Source organism: Amphiura filiformis, chromosome 1 (genome assembly GCF_039555335.1).
Source record: "Amphiura filiformis chromosome 1, Afil_fr2py, whole genome shotgun sequence".
Taxonomy (NCBI): domain Eukaryota; kingdom Metazoa; phylum Echinodermata; class Ophiuroidea; order Amphilepidida; family Amphiuridae; genus Amphiura; species Amphiura filiformis.
In genome coordinates, this window is record NC_092628.1 from 43,765,280 (window position 1) to 43,792,234 (window position 26,955).

Below are 26,955 nucleotides of genomic sequence, written 5' to 3' on the forward strand. Positions count from 1 at the left end.
TAATTTTGACACATTTGTCTAGATATACAGGGGTGAACACAACTGCTACCTTAATTCTTTTGCTTAATATAGTTAATTAATATAGGCAGTTGTATCCTACCACCAAAATTCCACTCAAATTTTACGCGTTGCAGAAAGTTCACAAGAAAGACATTCCGCTAGCTAATTAGACCCATCGTGAGTAGCGTCGGGACAATCACATAGTTCTGCAAAATTACTTGCTGACATTTTAGCCCCTATTAATTGTTGGCAACACAGTACACCACGTTGCCAACTCCCAGGTTTTCGCTCAGCGAATAAAGAAATAAAATGTTGAGGAGTACCGAAATTTAGGATCTTATGATGTCACAGCTCTTAAAGCATTGAAAATTATTCAAGCGCATTTGGAACATGATAATATACTTAGTGATCGGACCCGCCTGTCAGCTAAGTATGTTACAAAACTCCTCGAAGTGTGTTTAAATTGTACCAGCTTTGTATACAATGGAATATTACCAACAAATTCATGGCACAGCTATGGGGTCACCGGTATTCCTGATCGTCTGTAAATTGTATATGGAACAAAATAGAACAGGAAGCCATAAGATCAGCTCCCACCCCAATTGTGGTGGTTCCGTTATTCAACGATACCCATACAAAGCTAAAGAAACAATACGCGGAGGATCACCTAAATTCATTAAATCCTGACATCAAGTTCACAGTTGAGGAAAACAGATCGCTAGCTTTTCTTGATAAGCATAAATTCATCCAGGAAGGTGCGTTAAAAATAAAAATCTACAGGAAACCGACCCATATCAGATCAGTATATGAACTTCCAATCAAATCACCCTGTCCAACATAAACTGGGTGTAATTCAAACCCTACACCACAGAGCGGATAGCATCATATCTGAACATAGAACAGTAAAAGTCCCACATTAACACTGTACTTTAAAAGAAGTTATCTGAATTGGTCATTGACAAATGTCAACCCTTTTGGCACGCTTTCTCATCTAAATGAAGAAGAAATACTAATCAATGTGTAAAAAATGTAACCCAATAATTTCTAAAGCATGCCCCGATCAATCCCGCAGGGTTTAAAGTTTCTGATTTTGCCCCTTGAAATTCACTTTAATCAAATCAAGCTATACATACTCATTACAATTGATAGATTTTCATCCTATCCACTCAAAGTAGACCACTTGGGCGATTTAGTAAAATTGCGCATAGCGATTGAACCTGAACTAGGAAAGACACCAAGTAAATTTTTCTGTTAGCCGGGATATTACAGACTCTACTGCACATCTCATTTATGCCATGACTCCTTTTATTTTTTTCTAAACAGCAAAAAAGCAATTGCTAATCATGAAAGTCGATTTTAGGCAATGCAAGCTTGATGTATGCGCGAGAATGTAAAAAATGGCCCAACTCGTTTTGGACGTTTTGTTAATTGAGCTTAGCGTTTGAGCCCGAACTAGAAGAGAAACCATGTAAAGTTTTTCTGTTAGCCAAGATGTTACTGATTCCACTGCATGTAAAATTGTTGTCATGATCTCTTTTATTTTGCTCTGAGAAGCGAAATTTTTCATTGTATAATTTTTATTGTTACAGTCTGTATGACTTCCGATCTTTTCAGGTAGGCTGCGTCAAATGCACACTATGTACAAAAACACTTATTTGAAAAGGGGACAGCAAAAACGTTTTGCATCCCTTGAAGGGGGGTCAAAACGTTTTAGATTTTACAGAAGGTTGTCAAAAAAGTCCAAGTTGCCCCACCAAAGTATTTCTGAACAATTACTCAACCTAACTTTTAATCTTATGAACCTTTTTATGCCTCCGCCACGAGGCATACTGTTTTTGTACTGTAGGCCTACGTACCTCCGGATGCTGTATCTCATGAATGAGTACTGATATCAAAGGTCATTTGAGGTCAACTTTTGGCAGCCATTGTAATATTATGTTTTGATGAGTGTGTGAAAATATTGGAACCAAATGATAAAACTGGATACTTTACGCCCAATATTTATAGGTGTCGCTATAAGTTTTAAAATATTGGACGAGACGTATTTAAAACCATAGCTCGACCAATAAATATGGGCTCAATCAATCCAATTTTATATTAAACTTGGGCCATAGCTGCATTAGGGGTGGTGGCATCCAAGGTCGCATACCGAGGTCAAAGGTTATTTGAGGTTATGTTTTTGTAATTACTACTCATACAGTTTGACATTTAATAGCTGTTATAATATATTTCCAAATTTAAATCGGACCATGGTAGTTTATTTGTCAGACTAACGAATCTTTGTTTTGGATGAGCAAACCTTATATAGGACTAGTGAACCTGACGACAAGCAAATCTTAAGACTAGCAAACTATAGGACTAGCATGAATACACAGTGTCAATAAAGTAGTTTGTTCCTCAGAGTAATTCACTCTTGTGTTTAATTCATGTTTACCAACTATACATTGGAATTAAGTTTCTCTACTCAGCCGTCTCAAGAACATGTCTGTTGAATTATGCAACTTCTTTTCTTAGCTTTATTAAATGATACTTTGAACGCATGCAAATTGTATATATAGAGTTTTAAATAATATATAATAATTTTGATGGCAGATAATATCTTTTAGATCAAAGGAAAATAATAATTTCATGCATGTATTGCTAGTACTGTTTATACCTCAGATGCTTTTAAAGTAAAATCAGTAGTAAACATGTATATTGCCAAAATTGATTTTTGATGTTTCAAATATATGATTTTATATAATGATTTGAATTTTTTAAAGTTAAATCATTAGTATGTATGTATCGCCAAAGATATTTTTTTTCAATTATGAGATTATATTTACCAAAATTACCATTGTGATGGCATTTACTGTAAGTTGTTCAAAAGTTCTTTACCATGATGCAAACTTCTTTGTTCATCCCATTTTGCCTGGTTAGCAATATATACAGTTTTATCACTGCCAAATTGGAATGCCTCATAAAATAGCCCAAATTGATACTGAATAGCATAAGCACCCATGTATATGCAACATTAAAGCCATAATATCTGTACAATATTTGTCATATTTTAATTTTGCCGTTCGAATTCTTTGCCAAAAAGTATGAAATAATCCCGGTGAAATAATATTAGTAACAACTGTTAGGAAGGTTTTCTGGTCATTTTAATCCAAAATACTGAAGTAAACTGAATGAAAACCAAGTATTATACCTTGGCTACTTTTGTGGGATTTATAATTACGACATTAATTCAAAATTTTGGGACATGTGTCAACATTGCAAGTAATTAACCAAATCCATTTAAAAAGATCATACATTATTATGGCTTTAATGCAACAGATGTAATGTACATTAATATTTTTGGCATAAATATAGAATATCCCTAACCCTTTTGGATAGGTTTAGAGTTTAGAGTTATGGTTAGGAAAATATTCTCTAGTTATGGTCATATGTCGTGAATTGGTCAAATAGTGGGGTTTTTTTTGGTGTTCAAACATCAACTTAAGAACCCCATGAAAACTACCTGCCGATTGGCCAAAAAGAAGTTTTCATTATCAATTGGACCAATCAGCAACATTGTAAGAATAATTTCACCACGCAATAAAATTGGGATGAATTATTTGCAAAGCTCCATTCTGATTGGTGATTAAAGTAAAGATATCATGTAATTGACCAATCAGGGGCAATGATAGATCGGCAGGTAGTGCTCAGGGGGTTAATGAAGTTAAAAGTACTTAACCTATTGCACGAAGTAATGTATCATTTTATTGCAAGTACTGTATTCTTCTAAATTTAAAAAAACCCAGTTCATTTGGATGAAAAATAAAAAGCTAGCCCTTCAAATGTCCAAATAGTCAGGGGTGGAGTAGGTGGGGAGCAGTTGGTAGGGGAGCAGCCATAGAGTTTACACTCAAATTGTTCAATATGATGCCTTTTGGAAAAGGTTTTAGTAAAAACTCTTGGGGGTCACAAAATTCACAGGTATTACAATCAATAACTCATTTGCCTGATGAAATATCATTTGTAACCAAATTCTTATTAATTAATTGTTTGATTCAAGTGCTAATTAGTGCTAATCGTCCGTAGAGTTTGTGCACAAATCTAAACTTAATTATTAATGAATTGCCAATTAAACCCCTTTTTTCCACTATTTAATATACATGTTTTGGGTCACCCTGTATATTTTGACGAGGGATGATTGGAAGTCCAATCCCTCGTCCTTGATAACATATTCTGCATTCTTATAGAGTCATTTTTTTTAAATATGTTTACTTCATGTCAGTTGGACATATAGAATAAAAGTTTTTGTTCATTTAAATCAGAATTGGTGACTTTTTCTCTCAATTTGCAAAGTGTAACTCTTTTTCATACCAGCTTATAACATATGGCCTTATACTATTGCACTAGTTGTGTATTTAATTCCAGAAATCCATGTAGCTAGATGTCAAATATCTTTGGTGGGTGTGGCCTTAAGGTTGAATGTCCGCAAAAATATCTATAACAGAAATGACAAAATTAATATTAAAACTTGCATCAGTAGTACTTTGTTAGTTATTTACCAGCCTACTTCTGACTCCGTGTGTGATGTAGCGAGGGATTATGTGGCATAAACGTCCGCATAATCATGTGCAACCTATGCGATGGAACAGTTCACACATGCTCATCTACCACATTTGCACATAGCATGAGTTTGCACTGCTGTAATTGATTGGTAGTGGCGGTATATTTCAGGTTTACCCTGCGCACCCTGTATTCATATAACATGTATAATGGTACAATACACGGATTTAGGGTTTCTCTACCGGAAGTCAATTTGTGCCAAAATTACTTCCCACAATGCAATAAGCGTTTTGCATAACAATAGATACAGTTCGGAGGTTAATCAATATTCTTTGTTATGCAATACCCATATTGCATTGTGGGAAGGAATTTCGGCACAAATTGACTTCCAGTACAGAATCCCTAAATCCGCGTATTCTGGATTACCCTGTTTTAAGGTTAGGTTAGGGTTATACTTGTGCGCAGGATCGAAGCCATCACAAACATCCTCGCCAAACCATGTTCCTAGTTCGCACATGTGTATTACGCGAACGGATTATCAGACGTGTACGCTGTCTTATATAACTGTTCACTATTTTGTGATATATACACCCGAAAACCAATCAAATTACGTGAATTCTTTGCAAGCCTCACCCACTGAATAAGAATGTAAGATCATATTCTGAACAAACTATTACCTTGATAACAGCTGGCAATTTCTTGTAGGGTTTTCTCGTTTTCCTTGTAGTAATCTTTTAGTACTTGTACAATGCACTTCATGTCATCTATGACATTGTCATCTGAAAAAAAGGAAAACAACTCATCAATTTTAGGTCTCTAGCAAATAGCAAGCATAGTGGTTAGCATCAGGCCCGTACGCGGGGGGTGCTCCCCCAAATTTGGAAAAGTTTTTACACTTTTGGGAAGAAAGTCTACTTTTCACAAAATCCCCCCCCCCCCCTTGGAAAAAAGTCCACTTTTTCAAAATCAGCACCCCCTCCCCCAAATGAAATCCTGCGTACGGGCCTGGTTAGCATTAATGTTAATTGGCATCTTTATTCTTGACATTACAAAGATTTGCGATATGCACTAGTGCTTTGTGCCCATTTTGGGCACATCATGTTACATTCAGAATACAAACAACCGTATACGTTGAATCAAAGTTTGTCTGGCGCGTAGTGCACTACATCTGGAGGGATGAACAACATGCCAACATGACAGAATTGGTACTCTTTGGGTCACCTACACACTGGGATCAATTAGGATATCTCAGATTTGTAGCCCGAAACTTGCCGGGGAAACTTGTATATCAGTAATGGCGGTAGTTGCAGAATCAGAATCTGGTGGAGTATTGCAGAATCAGAATCTGGTGGTGTGAAACTGCAGTTGTGTCCACATTAAACTTAAGTGACTGCATTGGTTTATGATCACCCTGCCACTGGTGAATCATCAGAATCAGATCCAGCGCAAACATATCTACTACGCTTAGATTGTAACATTCACCAATTATCAGTGCAGCTCACCAAATTCCATTGGGTGAAGGAAGTTTTTGATAGCAGGAGCAAACTAGAAAATACCTGCAAGAGCGAGCATGGATCGGGATAAGGCAAGTGCACATACAGTCCTTGGGCACAGCTGGGGCTTGAACCGTGTGTGGTACCACGTGCGGCCCCTTGATGCCAAAGGTCATCCAGAGGGGAATTTAAATGATTGCTTCGAGTGGATAAACAAACAAAGCATCAAGTAGATTAATAAAAGATTGGGCTTTCCTGGGCAATTCTGGACCACTCAGATCATGTTTTATCAAGGTTTGGTTACCTGCCCAATTTGGAGGGCGCCATGTCTTCCCAGAATTCTGTGCTGCAAATGATTTCTAAATTTCAAACTTTGTCCCATTGGATTTTGGATCTAACTGATCTTCATTGAATAAGCTATTTCCTAATGTGAACAAGGTCATTGACATGTTTAATTAGCACAATATTGCAGAGTTAAGATGAGAACCAAATACAAATGGTTCAAATTGGCCGGGGTTATAGGTCCAAAATAGAACTTACCTTCACATCTTTGTTGACATTCAACTAGGCTATTAAAGTTATTTTGATTTCCTTCACACCCTCCATATTCAAATTCGACACACTTTCCTTGCTGACTGTCATAACCCCAACGCTGAAATAGAGCTTTGCATGGTCCAGAATCTAAGCGTTGTTGACAAATATCTGTTTAAAAGACCGCAAACACAGTGAAAATTCCAATAAGTTTAAGTTATTTCAGTGTAAATTAAACCAAACTTGGATATACATGGTGTATAGGGGGCTGTGGAACAAACAACTTGACATGAATACCCGGCATGGATATACATGTGAACATATGATCGAAAATAAAAATTTACAATTGATACAAATACGGAAATGAACAAATTACAAAAAGCCAAATGGAGGTTCATAGAACAGAGAATATTTTAAGACGTTAAATTTGACAAAAATATACTACCCGCACATCATGATTATACCAACACATACAGCTAGGGTACACGATTGGTACTGGAGCTACCCAGCAAACACAAAAAAGTTTTTGAAACGTTTTAAATAAGTTATATTTTGGGTTTTGGTTTAGGTAAAAACGTTTTAATAACATTAAAATGTCGGGTTATATAAAGGTCATGAAATCGTTTTAAAACGTTTTGTATGAAAACACACTACAACAATATTTCTAAAATGTTTTCGAAATGTCATTGTAAACTATTTTTGCAAACACTTTTGGCAAAATATTTTGTCAACACTTAAATAACATTATGTTAAAATATTTGCACCCAACAAACACAGAAATGTTCTTAAAATGTTTTTTTAAAAACGTTTTAATAAAATGTCGGGTTATGTAAAGGTCGTGAAAACATTTTAAAAACGTTATTGTAAATATTTTGGGCAAACATTTTTTGCAAAATATTTATTCAACCCCAAAATAACATTCTGCTTAGAATGATTTGTACCAAGTTTTCAAAAATGTTTTTGGAATGTTATTAAAACGTTTTATACCCTTTATATAACCCAACATTTGAATGTTTTCTGTAAAACATTTGTGTTTGCTGTGCAGTAAATTACCAACAAATGTTTTTTAATGTTATGAAAACGTTTTATACTATTAATGTACCATTTATATAACCCGACATTTAAACGTTTTCTGATAACCTTTTATAACCTATTGCGAATTATGTCGAAAACGTTTTGTGTTTGCTGGGTAGTTTGGTTCCTTCGCTTACTTGCAAGTATATCATTTGTGTATCTGAATTTGTAGCGAAACTGTTACGTTTTTGCCCAAGTCCTACTATAAATAGTGAAAAGTTATATGTGTGTGATTTTTTTTCTATGTCCATTGATAGTAGGCATATCACCTCAAAAATAATCGCAGCAGAAACACGTTATTTAATGTTCCTACATTATTGAGCTTTATTAAAGCATCAAAAATCAAAAAACAGAATTGAAATCGGTCAATGCATTGTGATGTAGTGTCAATTTAAAGATGCTCGTAGATGGAATGAAATCCTGCCACAAATGGCTGTAATGACAAAATTGGCACATTTCGAGATTTTGAAGGTATATTTGGACGCTTGCTTGAAAAAGCAGCGCTAATTTAAATATCACATGTTAAATGCCTATCTTTCCTGACTTCGTTACAGAAAACAAAATTAAAAAATCTATCATTGAATAATTATAATAAATTAACCAAATATACTATTTTAGCAATTTCGGCCAATCTGCAGACAAATTTTAATTTGAAAATCTCAAAAAATGACGAAGTTCAGCTAATTAATATGCAAAATTGATGCCAATAGAAAACCGTACATGATATAAAGGTGCGGGTTTTTTTGCACACATATGTATATAAAGTTCTTTCAATTAATAACAAAAAATACACAAAAAGTAATTAATTATGCAAATTAGGTAATTACAGCTAATTATGTATTTATGATATTATTAGGCATGAGTAATTTTGGATTTTTTTCAATATTTAATAAACGTCTGTTCATTCATCATAATTTTTAAAGTATGATCCTGTTATGAGGTTGAATAAATGAACTGCAGTTAATTATTTAAAAACAATACAAAAAAATAAAAAGTTTGACATTTTGACGGTGTCTGGAATATAATTTTCATTTTGACTGTAAACATGGTATGTGTCACCATTACTCAAAGCCAAGTCCGAAAAGTAAAAATAACAATTCAGTTGCAATGAGACTTTAAATTAACATTTTGTCATCTGGATTAACATGGGTGGACAATCGGTAAAAGGAAGAGCCATTTTACTGTACCGCGTATACAAATATAGTATGGCCTTGGACACACACAATGGCTTAGAGGTATTGTGGTTTGGAAAATTACTCCCTAAAAATATCATTGATTAATGTTTTGCTTCAACTGGTTTTAGGGAAGTGTTTCATTCGTTGTCGACGGAATTAATTTACATGCTAAGAAAGATTAGTATTTCAGCTAAATGGGGGTAGTTCCTTTACTTCAATAGGCCTATATTTACTGATTTATGAGCGATCTTCAAAAATCCATAAAAACAGGCAGTAGCTCTTAAACAAAACAATTTTTAATTTTTGGGGACCCGATGTTAGCCTCGGAAAGGCTTCACACACCATATATTAAAAATTCAAACATTTTGGACAAATGAAGCATATGAAGAAATTCATTTATCGACATGGATGTTTTCTAAAAATGGCCAAATTTGAAGCGCGCCCTTTTCAATTCACTGTTATGCTTGCATGCACAGTGTAGCAGAATTATTGTGCAGCCACTGTGACATACCTATTGATAGGCTCCGTCAGTTTGGATCCAAATGTCGCCAAATTCACACAGGAGATTGAGGAATATACAAGAAGTGCAATAAATCATATTTGGCTGAAAACGAACAAGTATTGGCCTCAAAACCTCAAAGTTCGCGAAATTTGGTGGAAACGCCCACCTAAGTAAGACAAAAATGCCACGGTCATTTTAGGGTCAAATTGGCATGGAATGTTGCAGGACGACCACTAAAACAAGACAAAAAATGTTAAGGTCTTTTGCGGTCAAATTGTCAAAGATTGTTGAAATTATGAATGTTCATGAAATTTGGTGGGAATGACCACAGAAGCAAGACAATAAATGTCAAGGTTATTTTTGGGGGTCATCCAGGGTCAAACCGCAAAAAATTATTGCAGGTTCATATAATATGGTTGTCAACAAAATAATTTCAAGTTCATTTGGGGATATTTCGGGTAATCTTGGGTCAAATCACCATAGATTGTTGCATGTTCAAGAAATTTGGTGGGAACAACCACCAAAGTGAGACCAAACATGTCACAATCATTTTGGGTTCATCTCATCTCACATGCTTTAATGTATCATCGAAGTTCGCCCTTGATGTTTATCTCCCGAGCTAGATGAGCGTATTACCCACAATGCACTTTGAACCTTAAACTGTGAAAAGGCCACGCTTATACTGTAAGCAATTATTTGAACGCGTTATTTCCTCATCGCTGTTTGCTTTACATCAACTTTTGTGAATGTAAAATATCTATTTATCCATTTGTGGTGGGACTTAGTTAAGACGTGGTTATAATTATTCCGCTAAACAGTCATAGTCATCAATCCATAATTTCTCCACTGTTGTTGAGCAGACTTTTGTGAAAGTCTATCTTTCTCTTTCATATGTTAGAATTAAGTATTCCAAACATTACAAAATCAAGGTATTAAGTATTATAGTTTTTAGGCCATGATGGAGTTGGTACTCTTTGATTCTACTTCATTCAGTTGATCCCTGTTAATTGAGCACTGACTGATATCAACTAGGAGATCTCAGATGTGTAGCCCAAAACTTGCTGGGAATACTTGCATACCATGGAAGATGACGGTGGTTAGGTATTAACCAGAATCAGAATCTTGTGATCTGAAACTGCATTGTTTGAGTTGTGCAGGTCCGTAGCCGGGGGGGGGGGTGTTGAGGGCTTCGATCAAACCCCCTCAAATTTTCACAAAAAAGGAGAACATTGGAAATGTGGACGAAATGGTCATTTTAGCATAAAAATTGTAATCTTTTGAGCGATTTGTGCTCATTTGTCCCGCTAATTTCAGCATCAGATTAGCGAGGATGATTTGAAAGTCCCCCAGCACCTGGTTCATCAGTGGCAGAACCAGGCAGTCAGTGCCCCCCACTCTTTTGACATAGTAGGCATCCCACTAACTTTAATCAAACGCATAATGTCATGTGTGTCACATAAATAATCAAATCTCTATTCTATACCCTACAAAAGTGTAAAAATATTTCACCAAATGGCTTCATTTGGACCTTCATTTTGCACAATTTTCCAGCCCGGATATACATCGACTCAAAAGTTATGGAAGCTGACAAAATCATTCTTTCAGCCATCTGGCTACGCCGAAAAGGAAAAGACACTCAACACAAGGACGAGGGGGTCTATTCACTCAACAACGTCTTTGACCAACTCATCACGTCCTCAACGGTTCCTGTTGCCTATAAAAGGAAGCAGTCAGATGTGATGAGTTGTCACTCTGAAGAAACCACCAGTGTAGTGGTGAAACGTCACTAAAATGTGAGTAGTACAACATCATTTTTCACTGGAATTATTCAAAACGAATCATGTTTACAGGAATAATTTATACAATTAATATTAATAAGAATGAGAACTTGTCAACAAATGACTTTAATTAGGCCTTCATTTCACCAATTTTTGGGGCATTTTCAGACTAAAATTGTACACAATAACAGTACCAAAATGGTAAACTGGGCCTTCATTTTGCAAAAGCTTCTCACTTAGGGGCTTAGCGTCATAGGGGCACGATCTGAATTTTTTTTAAACTAGGAAAATGGCCGAAAATGGCTTTTTGTTTTGTTTTAACCACTGATTTGCTTCTTTGCTCTAATATATTGAATCAATAATTATATTCCTGATAATAATGAAAATGGTGCACCAAATGCTTTCAATTGGGACTTCAATTTTCAAAATTCTTCCAATAATTAGGAGACTCTCCCTGCGCCGTGCTTGCGCACAAAAGATTTTATCCCGTGCATATCAGAAAACAATAATAAAATAAAATCCAAGCAAATTGTGGTTTTATTTCTAAGCTGGGCATAATTTTAGCAAAACCATTGCGAAGTAAATCTAGCAAGAGTGAAATTAGAAGCTTTTCACAAAGTCATGCCAATAAGGTGCGCCCGCTTAAGGCGGGTGCCCCCAAAACACCCAGAACATGAACATGTTGCAATGGTGCATTAGAACAAAACATTGAATAATTTTGTATGTAATACAGGCTAAGATAAGATGTGAAAAGAAACAAATCAACTGCATTACATGTGTCCAGGATACGAATTTATTAGCGAATGTTCGAATTTTGCATGTAGGCCTTAACATATAAGATTTTTTGTTAATCCAAAATGTAACTGCATTTAAAGCCATATTATAACATTTTCAAACAAAATAGATTAGCATTTCTTTGCCATAAAATGTTAGCTTTTACTGTCAGACATATCCCTTTTATTTTTGAGCCGAACAACTACGGCAAAGCAAAGAAAATTGGAATTTACTACCAGCGCACATGTCGCCAATACGTACCACTCCTTCGGTCATGTTGTGGTACGACCCTTTGTTGTGTATATCACCGTCCCGAACGCCGTGTACGTACTGTGTGTTATGAACATCATATATGCGTTCGACTAATATTATTCCATCGTAATAATAAAGCACCGGATCCGGCGTTTTATTCAAAATCTCGGATTTTGACAAAACTACAGCACCTACAGTCTTGCTTTTTGCAGGGTATATTGGTTTAATAAAGTAAATATTTAATCGTGTAAAAAAAGAAGTGAGGGCGTCTTCCTCAGCAAATGTTGTAATATGGCTTTAATATGAGGCTATTCTGTAAAGGCCCAAACACCATCCAACTTACCTTGGTTATTGTTTTTAAAATCAAATGACCATCTATGTGTGACAAAATTATTAATTTTATTTCACGGGGTTGCCATTTTTTATATTATTTAACATCCTTTCAACGATTTATAATTAATGATATTAATGATATTATTAAACGCTCTAATGTGAAAATATATTGAAAGTCCATTTTGTTTAAACCAAATATGGTCAGATGGAGAGTGGTATTTTAAGGTATCAATCATTTTCATGATGACTCTACTAACCTTGGGGAGGTTCCTTCGTCGTGGGTATATCACACTGCTCCCCAGTATATCCATCTGGACACACACAAATAGGCCCAGAAGACGATTCTATACATGAGGCTCCATATCCGCATCGTACTAGAGCACATGTAACACCTGAAGTGTAATATTATGCAAAAACAAATTTTAGATATGTCTACCTGTTTTTCAAACTGTAAATAGCTTACAAATGTATGAATAAACAACATTACCTTAGCTTGCATGCGCTATAAAATCATACAGCATTAGGACACAGGCATCGGTAGGAAGTCACGCTATAGCACATGCAACCAAGGATTCGGTCTATACACAATTGATATAATACAATGGTAATATTTTGTCGGCTCTATTCCATAGTGGTGTATGGTGATTTTTTAATTGGCACATATGTTTTAAATGATATTCTCAGCAGTCAAAATTAGCTAATTAAACAATAATTATATTAAACTGAAATTTCGTGTTTTCCATAGTGGCGTATCGACCATATGCTACTTTTTATACACATTTTATAATAGTAAACATACTAAGAAATATTGGCAAAAATGAAAAACATTGCATGTCACGTGTAGTAAATGTACACCTCACTACATTCCAAATACGCCACTATCATGACTATGGAATGAAGCCAACGAAAAGTAACGCCATAGAGATTACACAGCGATGAAGGCCGGTGTAAGGTTGGCGTTAGATTAGGGTATTGTGGTTTGTGTGTTTTCCATAGTGACGTATAGTTTTGTATATTTTGTTTTCAATTTCCCAGTACCGGTAATAGTTTGTGTTTATTTCTTTTAAAAGTTATAAAGATAAAATTTATTTAGTTTACTACATAAATTTCACTTCAATTATAAAATATAATGAATGTCTGATTTACACAACTCGGATTTTATATTGGCATTTCTTCAAACCTGATTTTCTCTAAAAAAAGTTGTTTATTTGCGGTGACCTAATATACAGCCAACGATTTATATAGTGCTACTAACAGAAGTTTCTAAGTACTTTTACACCTTACCTGTGTTACATTCTCCTGCATAAGCTAATGTTAATGCTGGATCATCACAAGCTTTCTGGTATAAGAAGCATGGATTACCGTAGGTGACTCCATCACTTCCACACTGTGGGTTGTACTCCAGGGTACATACATGTATCGGGCAGGCTGTAATGTAAAAGATATGAGACGGTTTGTAAAATGTGACCGTCCATCACAAACCGCTCGTAAAGTCAGCAAATTGTATTCTGAGCTACAGCCCAAAATGTGCATAAAGGTTGTATTCATAATGTACCTCAAGTTGGTGCCACATGTTCCTCATGTTGTTAGTGCAATCAAAAACTTAATAAACCAATCATTAATCCTATTGTTGAAGAGGATAATAAGCTTCTACCTATGTATAAAATTCTTTAAGTAGGTCTAGTCTTTGTTTGCTTTGGATAAATCCTGTTCAAATGGTGGGATTTAACAATTAACACAGGCTTTGTCTTTTGAGGTGAGTGAGAGTGATCACTCGCCATCACTCGCCTAAAATTAATCTGAGGAGATCTTTTAATCACTCGCCTACATGTAATAATCATACAAGTGATTAAAATCACTCGCCTAAAGCTCACCTGACAAATTTTGAGGAGAGTGGTTTATCACTCGCCAGTAATTTTCAAAAGACCTCGTTGACTTGGGAATGATTTGAAGTGACCGCCAATTATGACTGTTTGATCTTCATTACCAGCAATGTTGAAAAATAGACATGTGTAGCACCGAAATATAAAGGTACCTTTTGCTGAAGGAGCAAAGTTCAACAAACCATTACTCGGCTTCTGGATATCTTTTGAAGTCAAATGATATATTATTTTAAAGCTTATGATATATATATATCCTAAACACGAAATAAAACAAAATTGATCGGAGGCCGACTTTCTGAGCGTTTCGTCGTGGACGGTCAAAATGTGGTTCAAAGGCACAAACTTCAACGTCTAGAGGATTACAGACGATTATCTATTCAAAACCACTCTGGTATGAAAGCCTCTAGAAGTCATAGGGAACGTGAAAATCTATAGTGAGCAGAAAATATGTCATTTTAAGAGTAATAGTTCCACATTTCCTCATAGGCTACAAAATTACTTGTTATGTATTAGCTAGTTCAAAAACCAATTATTGGAAATCTAATTTGGTTAATGGGGGGGGGGGGTGTGAAAAACATGCCACATGTTGAAAATTAGTGAGATTAAAATAATATTTTGTTCCAAACGTCATATACTTTTGTGTGTGATTGTAACGTAAATATATTCAGCTTGTAAAATGTCATTCTGTAATAACTTCAATGGCATGGGGATTAAGTTCCAATATAAATGGTCTGTTTTATACCTCACCACAATCCATCCCCCAGATTGTTTTTACACTATACGTCCGTGCTTCCGTACCTCCGGATGCTGATGAATCTCTGTGATTGGATTGGCGGATTGACTTCAGGTTTTCAGGATAAGTGGCCCATGGTCAGAAACTCTGGCTACTTTTTTAGCATTCAAGGTACACCGAGGTCAAATGTCGATCAATTTCATGCTTCCGTACATCTGTATGCTGTATCTCATGAGTAGACATGCGAATTGAATTCAGATTTTCAGGACAAGTGGGCCATGGACATGGGTGGTACGTGTTTAAGGTCATATACTGAGGTCAAAGGTCAATTTGTAAATTAAAATTTGGTCTCATATGAACAGTTCAATGATATTGCAACCAAACTTGGGTCATAGCTGCACTATGGGAACTCTCATCTATTGCTGGTGTTCAAGGTCATATATTGAGGTCAACTGTCATTTGAGGTCAACTTGCAAAATACCATTATTATTTGACTTGTGGTTCAAATTTGAAAAGTTTAAATAATAATGCAACCAAACTTGGATCGTAACTGAATTATGAGTAGCTTCATGTATTGGTATCCAAAGTCACATACAGAGGACAAAGGTCATTTGAGGTTTTATTTGTTTGTTTACCACTCATACAGTTTGACAGATTTTGACATTTAGCTGTTAAAATATCTTTTCGAATTTAAATCGCCCCACAGTGGAGGCATCCCATTATATGCCTAAAACTATGACGTTTCTAGTTACTGGAGTGAGCAGTGTAGCATTAATTCTCGAAGAGTATAGCAGGTGCATAAAAGAGGAGAGGGAGGGCATTGGAAGTGGACAGGGAGGTGTAGTGGCGGTAGTCAAGGGAGGACAGCTTACTTCCCCATGGGATATCTTGTTCTCTTGCTTGACCCTGCCCCTGTTGAATGCTGGCCGCCATTATACACTAAGCCAAAAAAAACAAAAACTTATAATTGTTCAAAAGGTCATATCTTAAAATCCTGTCCATTAAAATGAACCAAAATTACACACAGTATCACTTCAATACTCTACTATAAACACATGTCAGTAACCAAGCAGTAGTCCAAGTGACACAACAGCAACATACACTGACATGGAACAGCTTCCTGGCCCACATTTACAGTCCAATAATTGGCATCCAGCACAAGAAATCTGTAAGAATGTACACAAGGTCCTTGCACAGATGATAAATCCCAAAGAGTAAGTGCAATAGTGTGGAACAAGACATGTTCCTTAAAGAAGTGCGTGAAAAGCAGAAAGCAGCACCATTTTGCAAATTATCATCTGTTTAACGATTCTCAGATATTTTTCTGTGCTGGGTGCCAATTATTGGGCTGTGAATATGGTCCATATCAGTGCATTTTGCTGTTGTGTCAGTTGGACAACTGCGTGGTTACTGACATCTGACATGTGTTTAGAGTAGAATATTGGGGCAATCCTGTGTGTAATTTTGGTTACTTTTGATGGACTGGATTTTAAGATATGACCTTGTGAAAAGTTTCTTTTTTGGCTTAGTGTATTTTATGTTTTCAGGTCTTTTTGCCCATTTTTGTCAATACTTTTTCCATTTCAAAGTCGCCTCCCCATGCCTTCCTCTCAACTGGAGTGCGTGCCCGGGAGTGCTAGTGGGGTATTATAGGAGGGGTAAAGTTTTGAGAGAGCGAGAATAGAGGGAGGGGAGAATGTGGAGATGGGAGGGGGAAACTGAACGGGAAGGGAGAGAGAGAGAGATTGAGAAAAATGGGAAAAGAGAAAGAATTGGTGTTTCATTGTGGTTTATGTTGTAAAATGGAAGTATGAAATTGATAAAGTTAATGTTAACTTAAATTTTGAGAGAAAAAAAAATCAGGAGAGAGTTATCATGAGGATTTTAGTTAAGATTGCCCAAGTACCAACTGTGAAAGCAGGTAGTACAGTGGTTAAGACTTTGGACCGGTTATCCAGTGACCGGGTCCCCCCCGTCATGATTTTTTTTCTCTCTCAAAATGTTCATATGACAGTTTGCTCCGGCCCTAAAATCAATACTTTCTCGAGCTTGCATCATTTATTTCCGATATCTTCACGTATATTGTGTCTCGCATTGTCTTGCGCCTTGCTAGGTGAATAGGCCGCCTCCTTCTTATTTAATATTCAGGGGCGTAACAAGAGCATCAAGGGCCCATGGACAAGGAGCAGTACGGGCCCTTTTAACCAGGACGGGAGTTACATTATGGGGGCCCTGGGCCAGGGTCCCCGAACTCATGTGCCGAGGAAGGCATGGTATAATATAGAGGGGGAATAGAGGGGAATAAAATATTTTGTTCCGATGTTACTAGGACATTTGCGCGCAAAGCACACGAAAAAACTTTATCCCCAGATATGCAAGTACGCAAGTGTACGCACCCCCACAAGTGACGGAGATCATTACTGATGCTTAATCGTGTCCTACATCTTACATTATATTTGGGACACGATTACTTATGTACTTGCGTAATATACCACATAGTATGCAACGACTTATCAGTAGGACCTGGTAGCCTAATGGATAAGGCGTCCGTCTAGAGATCGAAAGGTCGTGGGTTCGATTCTCATGCCGACACATTCGCTTGCTTTTTTTTTTCTAGTTGGGTTATGTGGCGGTCGGGATTTGTGTTTATTTGTTGTCATGTTTAATTGTAACACTTTGAGTTGGTAAACTGTTCATTCTTTCTTGGATAGGTAGTTTTCAACTGATTTACCACATTCGCCTTGCTATAACATTGAATTGCATTATCTGTTGGCCTAATGGAGAAAAGTGTTTTAGGGGGAAGTGTTAGCTTTCGTTTGATTTAAAAAAAAATCTAATTGGATGAAGGGAACACTTGAGGTTTTGATAAAAACCAATCACAGAATCTTATTTTCCACTAGATCTCACACAGCTCCTTGATGCTATGCATTCAACCGTGTAGTATAACACAGACTGCGTACTAGGCTAGATTCGGGAGCTAGACTCATTGTGCTGGAAATATCTGTGTGCTCAGGTGTATCGAGGTGGACACTGTGCGTAGATGTATTTATAAGAGAATCGTTTTTGTAGTCAAACCTTCTCATATGAGACAGAAATGTGAAAGGCATTATCGTGAATCACATTATCACATCAGGATAAAAGTTGTTCAAATCAAGATTATATTGCGCTTCCTCCATCCTGTGCAGTGTACAACTTGGACATGTCACACTCATTTAATGTATGAGCACGACAGATGTAAAATATTTGTAAAAATCTGTATTCAACATGTGAACAACATTTTTTTATGTCGAGCATATCTAGGCATTAACAGCTGAAATCTAGGAGATAACGCTGACGAATCTTCGGACAGGCACTGACCAGGTGAACGAAGGGGTTCGCCGTAGATAGCTGGTCGAGGCAATTTTTAGAGGACAAGTGTAGCCAACAATCGGGCTTGTTACCCTGATCGGAACCGGCTGTAACGAGGTCTTTTTTATCATGTGTCATCTGCCCCGCCTTTCAGATGAGCCATTTTATTTATTTATTTATTTATTTATTTATTTGGTCCTGCGGGGAATTGAACATAATCCTTATATCAAAAAAGGAATTTACCCCTCAAAAAAACAACTTGGTACTTTTATTGGGCAGAATCATGATTGTATCATTAGTTTGTTGGCAGAGCAAGGTAGGTATGTTTTTCTTTGTTGATTAATGTTCTATGGTGGTACAAAATGGGATTCTGAGGGATGCCACCCCTGGTCAATTTGAGATATCCAAGGTCAAAGTTCATACAGGGGTGAAAAGTAAAAACTTAATTTTGTCCAAACTTATGCTAAATTATTCCTCTACTTAGAATCATACATATTTCAAACTTGGTTTGGTGATTGGATATGGTAGCCTGAAGTGCTGTATAGTTTTGTTTCAAGCTATTAGCATATCTATAAATATTAATGAGCTGATTTGCATATTTTGCCTACATTTTCATTAATCCACTAAGCAGTTTAATCGCAAAGACCGATCAACTTCTAACTTGGTATTGTGATAGTATATGGTGGCCTGATGTGCTGTATAGTTTTATGTCATGTTATTTGCATATTTATGAATATTAATGAGCTTATTTGCATATTGCATATTATTTGTATTTACAAACCTTCCTTATTTACACACCTATGTGAGGGGTCATCTTTATTAAGAACCACATAATTCTAGTTGATGTTATTTAACATCATTTCAACAATTTGTGGTTAATGATAATAGAGAGCTTGCGGAATGAAGTTAACTTTAACTTTAACGTCTAGAGGATTATAGAGGATTATGTATTCAAAACCACTCTGCCATTAAAGCCGCTTGAAGTTAAAGTTAACGCGAGAATCTATAGTGTGCCGTAAATTATGATGAAATACGTCATACTTTAGAACAATAGTTTGCCTATTTCCTCATAGACTACATAATTACCACTTATGTATTATCTAGTTAATAGACCAATTATTGGAAATCTAATTTGGTTTGGGTAAAAACATGCTACATGTTGATGAAAATTACTGATTGAATTCAATCAAAATAAATTTTGTTCCAAACGTCACACTTGATATATAATTTTGTGTGTGCTCATGACGTACACCAAATCAGCTTGCGGAACCAAGTTTTTGGCTTGACTTCAACGCCAAGGGGATTAATTTCCCGTAAAATGGTCTGGTTTTACTTGAGCCAGCAGTGTACGATACTTCTGGAAGAGTAAAGCAGGTGCATAACATTTATATATATAACATGTCATAGGTTGTGTCTGGTAAGAGAGAGAGAGAGAGAGAGAGAGGGGGTAGGGAGGAGGAGAGGGAGGGCATTGGAAGTGGACAGGGAGGTGTTTTGCTGGTAGCCAAGGGGGGGTGGGACATCTTCTCTTCCTTCTTGACCCTTCCCTTTTGGATGCGGGCCACGCCCTCCTAACAGAAAAACCCTGACAAAATCACTGGGGGAGGGGGAAACAGGAGTGCGAGTGGGTAATTATAGGAGGGTCAAGTTTGAGAGAGCGAGTACAGATAGAGGGGAGAAGGAGGGGAAAATAAGGAGAATGTAGGGAAGGGGAAACAGGAGGGGAAGGGGGAGAGAGATTCAGAAGGAGGGAAAGAAATAAAGAATATGTATTTCATTAGGCTTTGCGAAGTAAATTGGAATATGGAATTGACAAAGCTGACGAGCCTTTATTAAATAATATTATATATATATATATAGGCCTATAACTATCGTAAGAATATTAATTGAAACGTATAGGGCCTAGCTAGTTTCAAAATAATATGATAAGGAGATTAACGCTGGGTCCCGACATAATCCATGTTGAGTGGTATCGCGAGTTCATTCATGTTTACTCAAACGAAGCTCTTAAGGTAGAGTCTTTTGTCTTGAAGTGGGACTAATAACCACTTGACTAAACAAAAGAGAGACATTTGGATGTAGTTGGTAACAAGCTCTTACACATGTCCTTCTTTTGAACGCACATTGATACACATGTCCCGAGTTTAAGCAACAAGACGCTGTTGGTACAGAAACCAATCTGACGTTCGCGTTGAAGTGAATTTGAGCAAGAAATCGAATCGATATTTTTGAAGTTGCCGTTAAAGTTCCAGTAACTTCATTCCGCAAACTCTCTATTGTTAAATGATCCAACATGAAAATATATATAGTTTTGAAAAACCTTTTTGTTGTACCTAAATATGGTCAGACGGGGTTGGGATAATCATTTTCACTATGACTCCACTTACGTATATCACACAGATCCCCAGTATATCCTTCCTGACACACACAAATAGGTCCAGAGGACGATTCTATACATATGTATCCTTTCCGGCAAAGTACATTAGCACACGTAAGAACACCTGAAGTGTAATATTATGCAAAAACAAATTATAGATATATGTCTACCTTTTTATCAAACTGTAAATAGCTTACAAATGTATGAATAAAGAACATTATTACCTTAGCATGCACATGCGCTATAAAATCATACAGCACGTCCCTGTCGCAATGGTGTGACCAAGGATTCAGTCTATACATAATTAATATAATAGGGCCTACAATGGTAATACTTCGTCGGCTCTATTCCATAGTGGTGTATGGTGATTTTTTTTAATTGGCACATATGTTTTAAATGATGTTCTCAGCAGTCAAAATTAGCTACTTAAAAAATTATTAAATTAAACAGAAATGTTGTGTTTTCCATAGTGGCGTATCGACCATAAGCTACCTTTTACACATTTTATAATAGTAAACATACTAAGAAATATTGGCAAAAATGAAAAACATTGCATGTCATGTGGAGTAAATGTACATCTCACTACATTCCTAATACGCCACTATCATGACTATGGAATGAAGCCGACGAAAAGTAACGCCATAGGGATTACACAGCGATCAAGGCCGGTGTAAGGTTGGCGTTAGATTAGGGTATTGTGGTTTGTTTGTTTTCCATAGTGACGTATAGTTTTGTACGTTTTGTTTTCCATTTCCCAGTAATAGTGTGTGTTTATTTTTTTTAAAGTTATATAAAGATAAAATTTATTTAGTTTACTACATAAATTTCACTTCAATTATAAAATATAATGAATGTCTGATTTACACAACTCGGATTTTATATTGGCATTTCTTTAAACCTGATTTTCTCTCAAAGTTGTTTATTTGCGATGCCCTAATATAAGCCATTAGGGAATACAGCCAATGATTTATATAGTGCTACTAACAGAAGTTTCTAAGCACTTTTACACCTTACCTGTGTTACATTCTCCTGCATAAGCTAATGTTAATTCTGGATCATCACAAGCTTTCTTCTTTAAGAAGCATAGATTACTATAGGTGACTCCATCATTTCCACACTGGGGGTCGTACAGCGCTATGCATACATCTATTGGACAGCCTGTAGTATAAATGATATTAGACAGTTAGCAAAAGGTGATTCAAAAGCACAAATTTCAACGTCTTGAGGATTATGTATTCAAAACCACTCTGCCGTGAAAGCCGTCATTATGAAAAGACTAAATTAAATTGGCTACAATACCTTTCATATTTTGGGATGAAGTATTATAGTTTTTGTAGGCCATAACAGAGTCAGTACTCTTTGGATCTACCTCATTGGGAGGTACACTATCTGCCATCCATGAGCAATATGCAAACATGACAGAGTTAGTACTCTTTGATTCTACCTTATTGGGTCATCACCTACACATTGGGATCAACTAGGAGATCTCAGATTTGTAGCCCAAAACTTGCTGGGAACAACACCAAGTGGCATATCTGTACCTTGGAATCTTTTAATCTTTGTTAAAAACACATCTGTTTAATATCGCTTTTGCTAGAGACTTGTAGTGAAGAATGTTTTTATTAATATGGTATTTTGTATATTTTCTGTACTTTTGCTCTGTTCTTCATGTTCTCCTTTGTTTTTATATTCCTGTTGCTGCGCAGAGAGTGGCTTTGATGGATACTTGTTCATTATAAATTTCCATATTATAGTATTATATTAGAGGGTATAGGAATTTTTGTTTTTACTATCCTCTACCGTGTAATAGACGACAGACAGGTCCAATATTTTAGTAAATATTGGACATGGCTGTCATCTATCATAGGTAGAGGATAGTAAAAACAAAAATTTTGGTCGACATGGGTGAGTGCACGCATACAGAAAATGGGAAACCGTTCTAGCGGCAACTGTATTGACAGTGGGCATCCCTATAATCTGGGTCGGTCGGGCCCGTACAACAAGGTTTTCTTTTTTCGTCGCCTTATATAGTTGTGATAGGCATGAAATATTTGAGGATCTGTAAAATGTATTATGATTATTGTTTATGACAAATGGTGAATTATAATTAAACAGAATTTTTTGTTTTTTATTGATAAATTAATATGTGATATTATCTAAGGCTACTGGTAATTTATCAATCATTGCGTAGCCATCATTATTTCAAAAGCTGTCCTTGTCGGTATATACAATCATAAAAATAAGACAGATATTACCCCCCCCTTTGTTTTTTAAAGTTGGGTTGTGAAATTGACAGGTTTTGGAAAATGCACGCTAAATCAGATATAGACAAAAGCAAAATGCGTCCATTGAAACAAATCTTAAGTTGGTATCAGTCAGCAAATTCTTCTTTAAGTGTTTTAGCAGCGACTAAGCTCTAACAATTCTACCCATTCACAATACACAGCTACCAAATTCTTATGGAAATTACCAAGAGATTGGATAACATCGTTCACATTTGGAATCCTTTTAAATCCTTTTAAAAAACTTGTCCTAAAATAATACCATCAGGTAAGAATACAGATATACCGTAAAATTCCGTCTACAAGCATATATATGCCTCTAAAAGAGGTTTTTTTTGACACTAGAGACAAGAGGCAGACACTCTCAACAAAAACGTTATTTGGAGTTTGAACAACTATATTACTGATAAAGGCGGCTGTACAAACATGTATATTTGTAAGACCAATCTATTGCAATTTTTTTGAGAAGGGTATTGGCCTTTCATATCTTTCGTTAAAAAAAACCCCTCGTTTAGAGGCATATATGCTTCCAGATGGAATTCTACGGTATATATAAATAAGCGATATAGGGCTATGTAACAAATCTAATACTGTATGAGCATAATGGACTAACCAATTGTCAACATGTAGATTAGTAAAATACGCGTTGTATAAAATGTGTCCCCGCCAAAAGGGCGGCTCTCTAATAACAATACTGGATCCTGGAGGCGCTTCAACTGGCTTACGCAGTTTGTGACAAAAATTCAGGGAAACAACCCCCGGTTTGGTTTGGTTATGTTTGGTTTAGTTTAAGTGTTTTTCGTAAGTACATATTTTGTAGATTAAGGGTAAACCATATATCCCGGGATTAATGAAGGTTATGAACACCACTGTTCTTATATTTTATAATAGAAAAGTAATATTTGAAATCAATATGTTTGAGCTCACTTGTAGAGGAACACTTAATAAGCCTTCCCACCCCCACCCCCATCGGCCCCCCCCGGGTGAATTCTCCCGCTTGTCCCGTGGATGCCTTGAGACAATAAAATGGTGATGTCTCTTGGATCCCTTGACACAGTCAAATAGCGTAGCTTTGTTATCCTACAGATATACACAAGTTTGGTGGTGTGTTTTTTTTTATATCATTTTGAGCATATTTATTAAGTACCAACCATCCTCCATCATTTTCAGAAGTCAGTGGAAGAAGTAACATTTTGGGTCAAATTTAGTTCTTATCCCCATGAGAACTACCTGCCGATTGGCCAAAATGAATATTATGTCCGATTTTGAACCAATCATGAAGGGTATTAATAAGATCATCTGCAAATGCAAGTTTGACCATAAATAGTTTAAAGCATTATTAAAATATAGGTAAATTGTAGACTTCCTTTCGGATTCATTAATTTGTGTCATGAATGCTGTACACTAAGCCAAAAAAACAAGGTCGTATCTTAAAATCCTGTTCATCAAAATTAACCAAAATTAAACACAGGATTGCCTCAATACTCTACTCTAAACACATGTCAGTAACCAAGCATTTGTCCAACTGACACAATAGCAAAATGCACTGATATGGAACAGCTTCTTGGACCACATTCACAGCCCTATCTGTGGGAACGGCATCTTGAATCACAGGTCACAAACTTACCAACAGGTACAAACAGATCACAAATTTACCAGGATCATCATGTCACATGTCCAAACAAATAATGAAGTCCTTTAGTAACGGGTATGTCCACCGTGCGCTTGCACGCATGCTGTGCACCTTCTTCTCATGCTTCGAACCAAGTTCCTGATGATATCCTGGGGAAGATTGCCCCATGCTTCCCGTTACTAAAGGACTTCATTATTTGTTTGAACATGTGACATGATGATCCTGGTAAGTTTGTTTTGACTCTCTTTAATGTTTTTAACTTAATGTTGTTAAAATTGTTGGTTGTGACCTGTGATTCAAGATGCCATTCTCACAGATTTCTTTTGTTGGATGCCAATAGGGCTGTGAATGTGGTCCAGGAAGTTGTTCCATATCAGTGCATTTTGCGGTTGTGTCAGTTGGCCAACTGATACTGACACGTGTTTAGAGTAGAGTATTGAGGCAATCCTGTGTGTAATTTTAGTTAATTTTGATGGACAGGATTTTAAGATATGATGTAGTGAAAAATTCTAAGGTTTTTTTTTGGCTTAGTGTACATTGTATGTATTTCGTAGTAACTAATGTTAAGAAAAGACTTCAAAATTATTTACTAATCAGATTTTGTTATAAAGAAATTTTCTATAAAATCATATCACATTTTCAATCTTAAATATGGCATCAAAGTCATAGTCATATGCGAAACATGTTTTTCCATATCTGCTCCCGATTTCAAAATTTTAAAACTCCAACTTATGACATAATGATCTAATTACCTCACTAATTAGACCATATTTAGTTCGGACATTTGGTGTATTGTATGTAGTACATAACATAACAATCCTTAATACATATGCCAAATATCTCAAAAAAGTTAATTATGTGAGATACTACAGTATGTGATGCAAGTGACGAAATATGCCTAAAATTCAGATTTGAAAAAAAATAACTGAAGTATCCGATATAGTCATCTGAGTAACCATTCAAAAGAGAGCTTTTAGAACTCTCACACTTTTTAGCTTAATCTCCAGTCAGCCCTACTGACTATTCTTATCATATCTATGATTGGCTCAATACATGGCATAGCCCTCTTTATAACCAATCAAAAGACTTCTTAGCGGACGATAAATCAGCTGGTAGTGTCCATGGGGTTAAGCTTATAAAGAGTACATACCTTCACACCTTGGACAACACACCGTTGGGTCCGGTATAGGAGTACAATTTGGTGGAGGAGCCTCACAAGCCTCTGCAACACATATTTCATGAACACCTGACTCGAAACTTTCTTCACATGTGCAATTGGTGCAGACATCTGGTGACCATTCAGAGCCAACTTCATGAACATTACCATCAGGATCAGTGCATCCTTCATTCAACAAAAAAGAAGTCAACATTACAGAACAGATATATATAGATATACATTCGTACAAATAGTTTGCCTAACTGATCTATTAGTTATTCAGTGAATATAAATAGTTCATGAATTTTCAAAGTGGGATATGTGCAGAATTTTCTCTTATTCAGAACTCTCACAGTTACAAGCCGCTCAATACAGATGATACCAAATGACCAAATTGGCAATCTGCTGTAACATTTGCTGAGGAGGAAGCCCTCAATGTTTTTCAAAATTGTGATTTTTATTCAATTGTAATGTACTTTTAAAAAAGTTGAGATTTTATACCACCAAAAATCTTTGGCTAAATTCGCTTTGCAGAAATATCAAATCTGTATCTATGTTCTGTCAAGAGAAGAAAATGACAACACTGTACTTTATGGATTAATGTCATACAGTAATCATGCAAAATCAGAATCAACCTACATTTTGGGAATAAACTTTTTTGTTGATATCTACTCAAACACAGTACATTACTATAAAAAAGGTTAGAATCACAAAATACTCCTTTAATAAACTATCATACCCTGCAAAAATCAAAGGTTTAGATGTTGTATTTGTGACACAAGATTTTAATGAGACTATGTGTCTTGTCGTTTTATTCATACTGCGCTTATTCAGCTAACTGATGAACATAAGGTGACTCACCAGTTGCTTGATGACCAAATTGAGTCCCCAAAATTTGGCATTTGCAAAAAGGCAGCCAAAGATTTTGGGGCAAGCCAAGAGGGGGATACGCATTTTTGGCAGGCCAAGAAAGGGCAAGCAATTTTGAATATCGTTTGAACTCCACCCTCCCCCCTTTTATATACCTCATAATTATTGCAGGTGGATTTTGGTCCTATCACTTATATAACAAACATATGCACAAATCTGATT

At 36.1% G+C, this 26,955-nt stretch overlaps 1 protein-coding gene across 8 annotated transcripts in view; it reads right to left on the bottom strand.

Moving 5' to 3' along the window:
- Nucleotides 1-2,389: 2,389 nt before the first annotated feature.
- Nucleotides 2,390-26,955, bottom strand: part of LOC140147474 (kielin/chordin-like protein) — a 72,867-nt gene continuing 48,301 nt past the window's right edge. For 6 of the 8 annotated variants that reach the window (XM_072169264.1, XM_072169269.1, XM_072169257.1 and 3 more), the window contains 8 exons: nucleotides 25,858-26,049; nucleotides 21,807-21,950; nucleotides 20,803-20,916; nucleotides 13,736-13,879; nucleotides 12,709-12,843; nucleotides 6,573-6,734; nucleotides 5,217-5,318; nucleotides 2,390-4,474 (listed from right to left, as the gene is read on the bottom strand). In XM_072169264.1, the coding sequence (XP_072025365.1) occupies nucleotides 4,449-4,474; nucleotides 5,217-5,318; nucleotides 6,573-6,734; nucleotides 12,709-12,843; nucleotides 13,736-13,879; nucleotides 20,803-20,916; nucleotides 21,807-21,950; nucleotides 25,858-26,049 (1,019 nt within the window). In that variant the 3' untranslated portion in view covers nucleotides 2,390-4,448. The remainder of the gene's footprint in view (nucleotides 4,475-5,216; nucleotides 5,319-6,572; nucleotides 6,735-12,708; nucleotides 12,844-13,735; nucleotides 13,880-20,802; nucleotides 20,917-21,806; nucleotides 21,951-25,857; nucleotides 26,050-26,955) is intronic. The other 2 variants (XM_072169273.1, XM_072169285.1) reach the window with 2 other exon arrangements.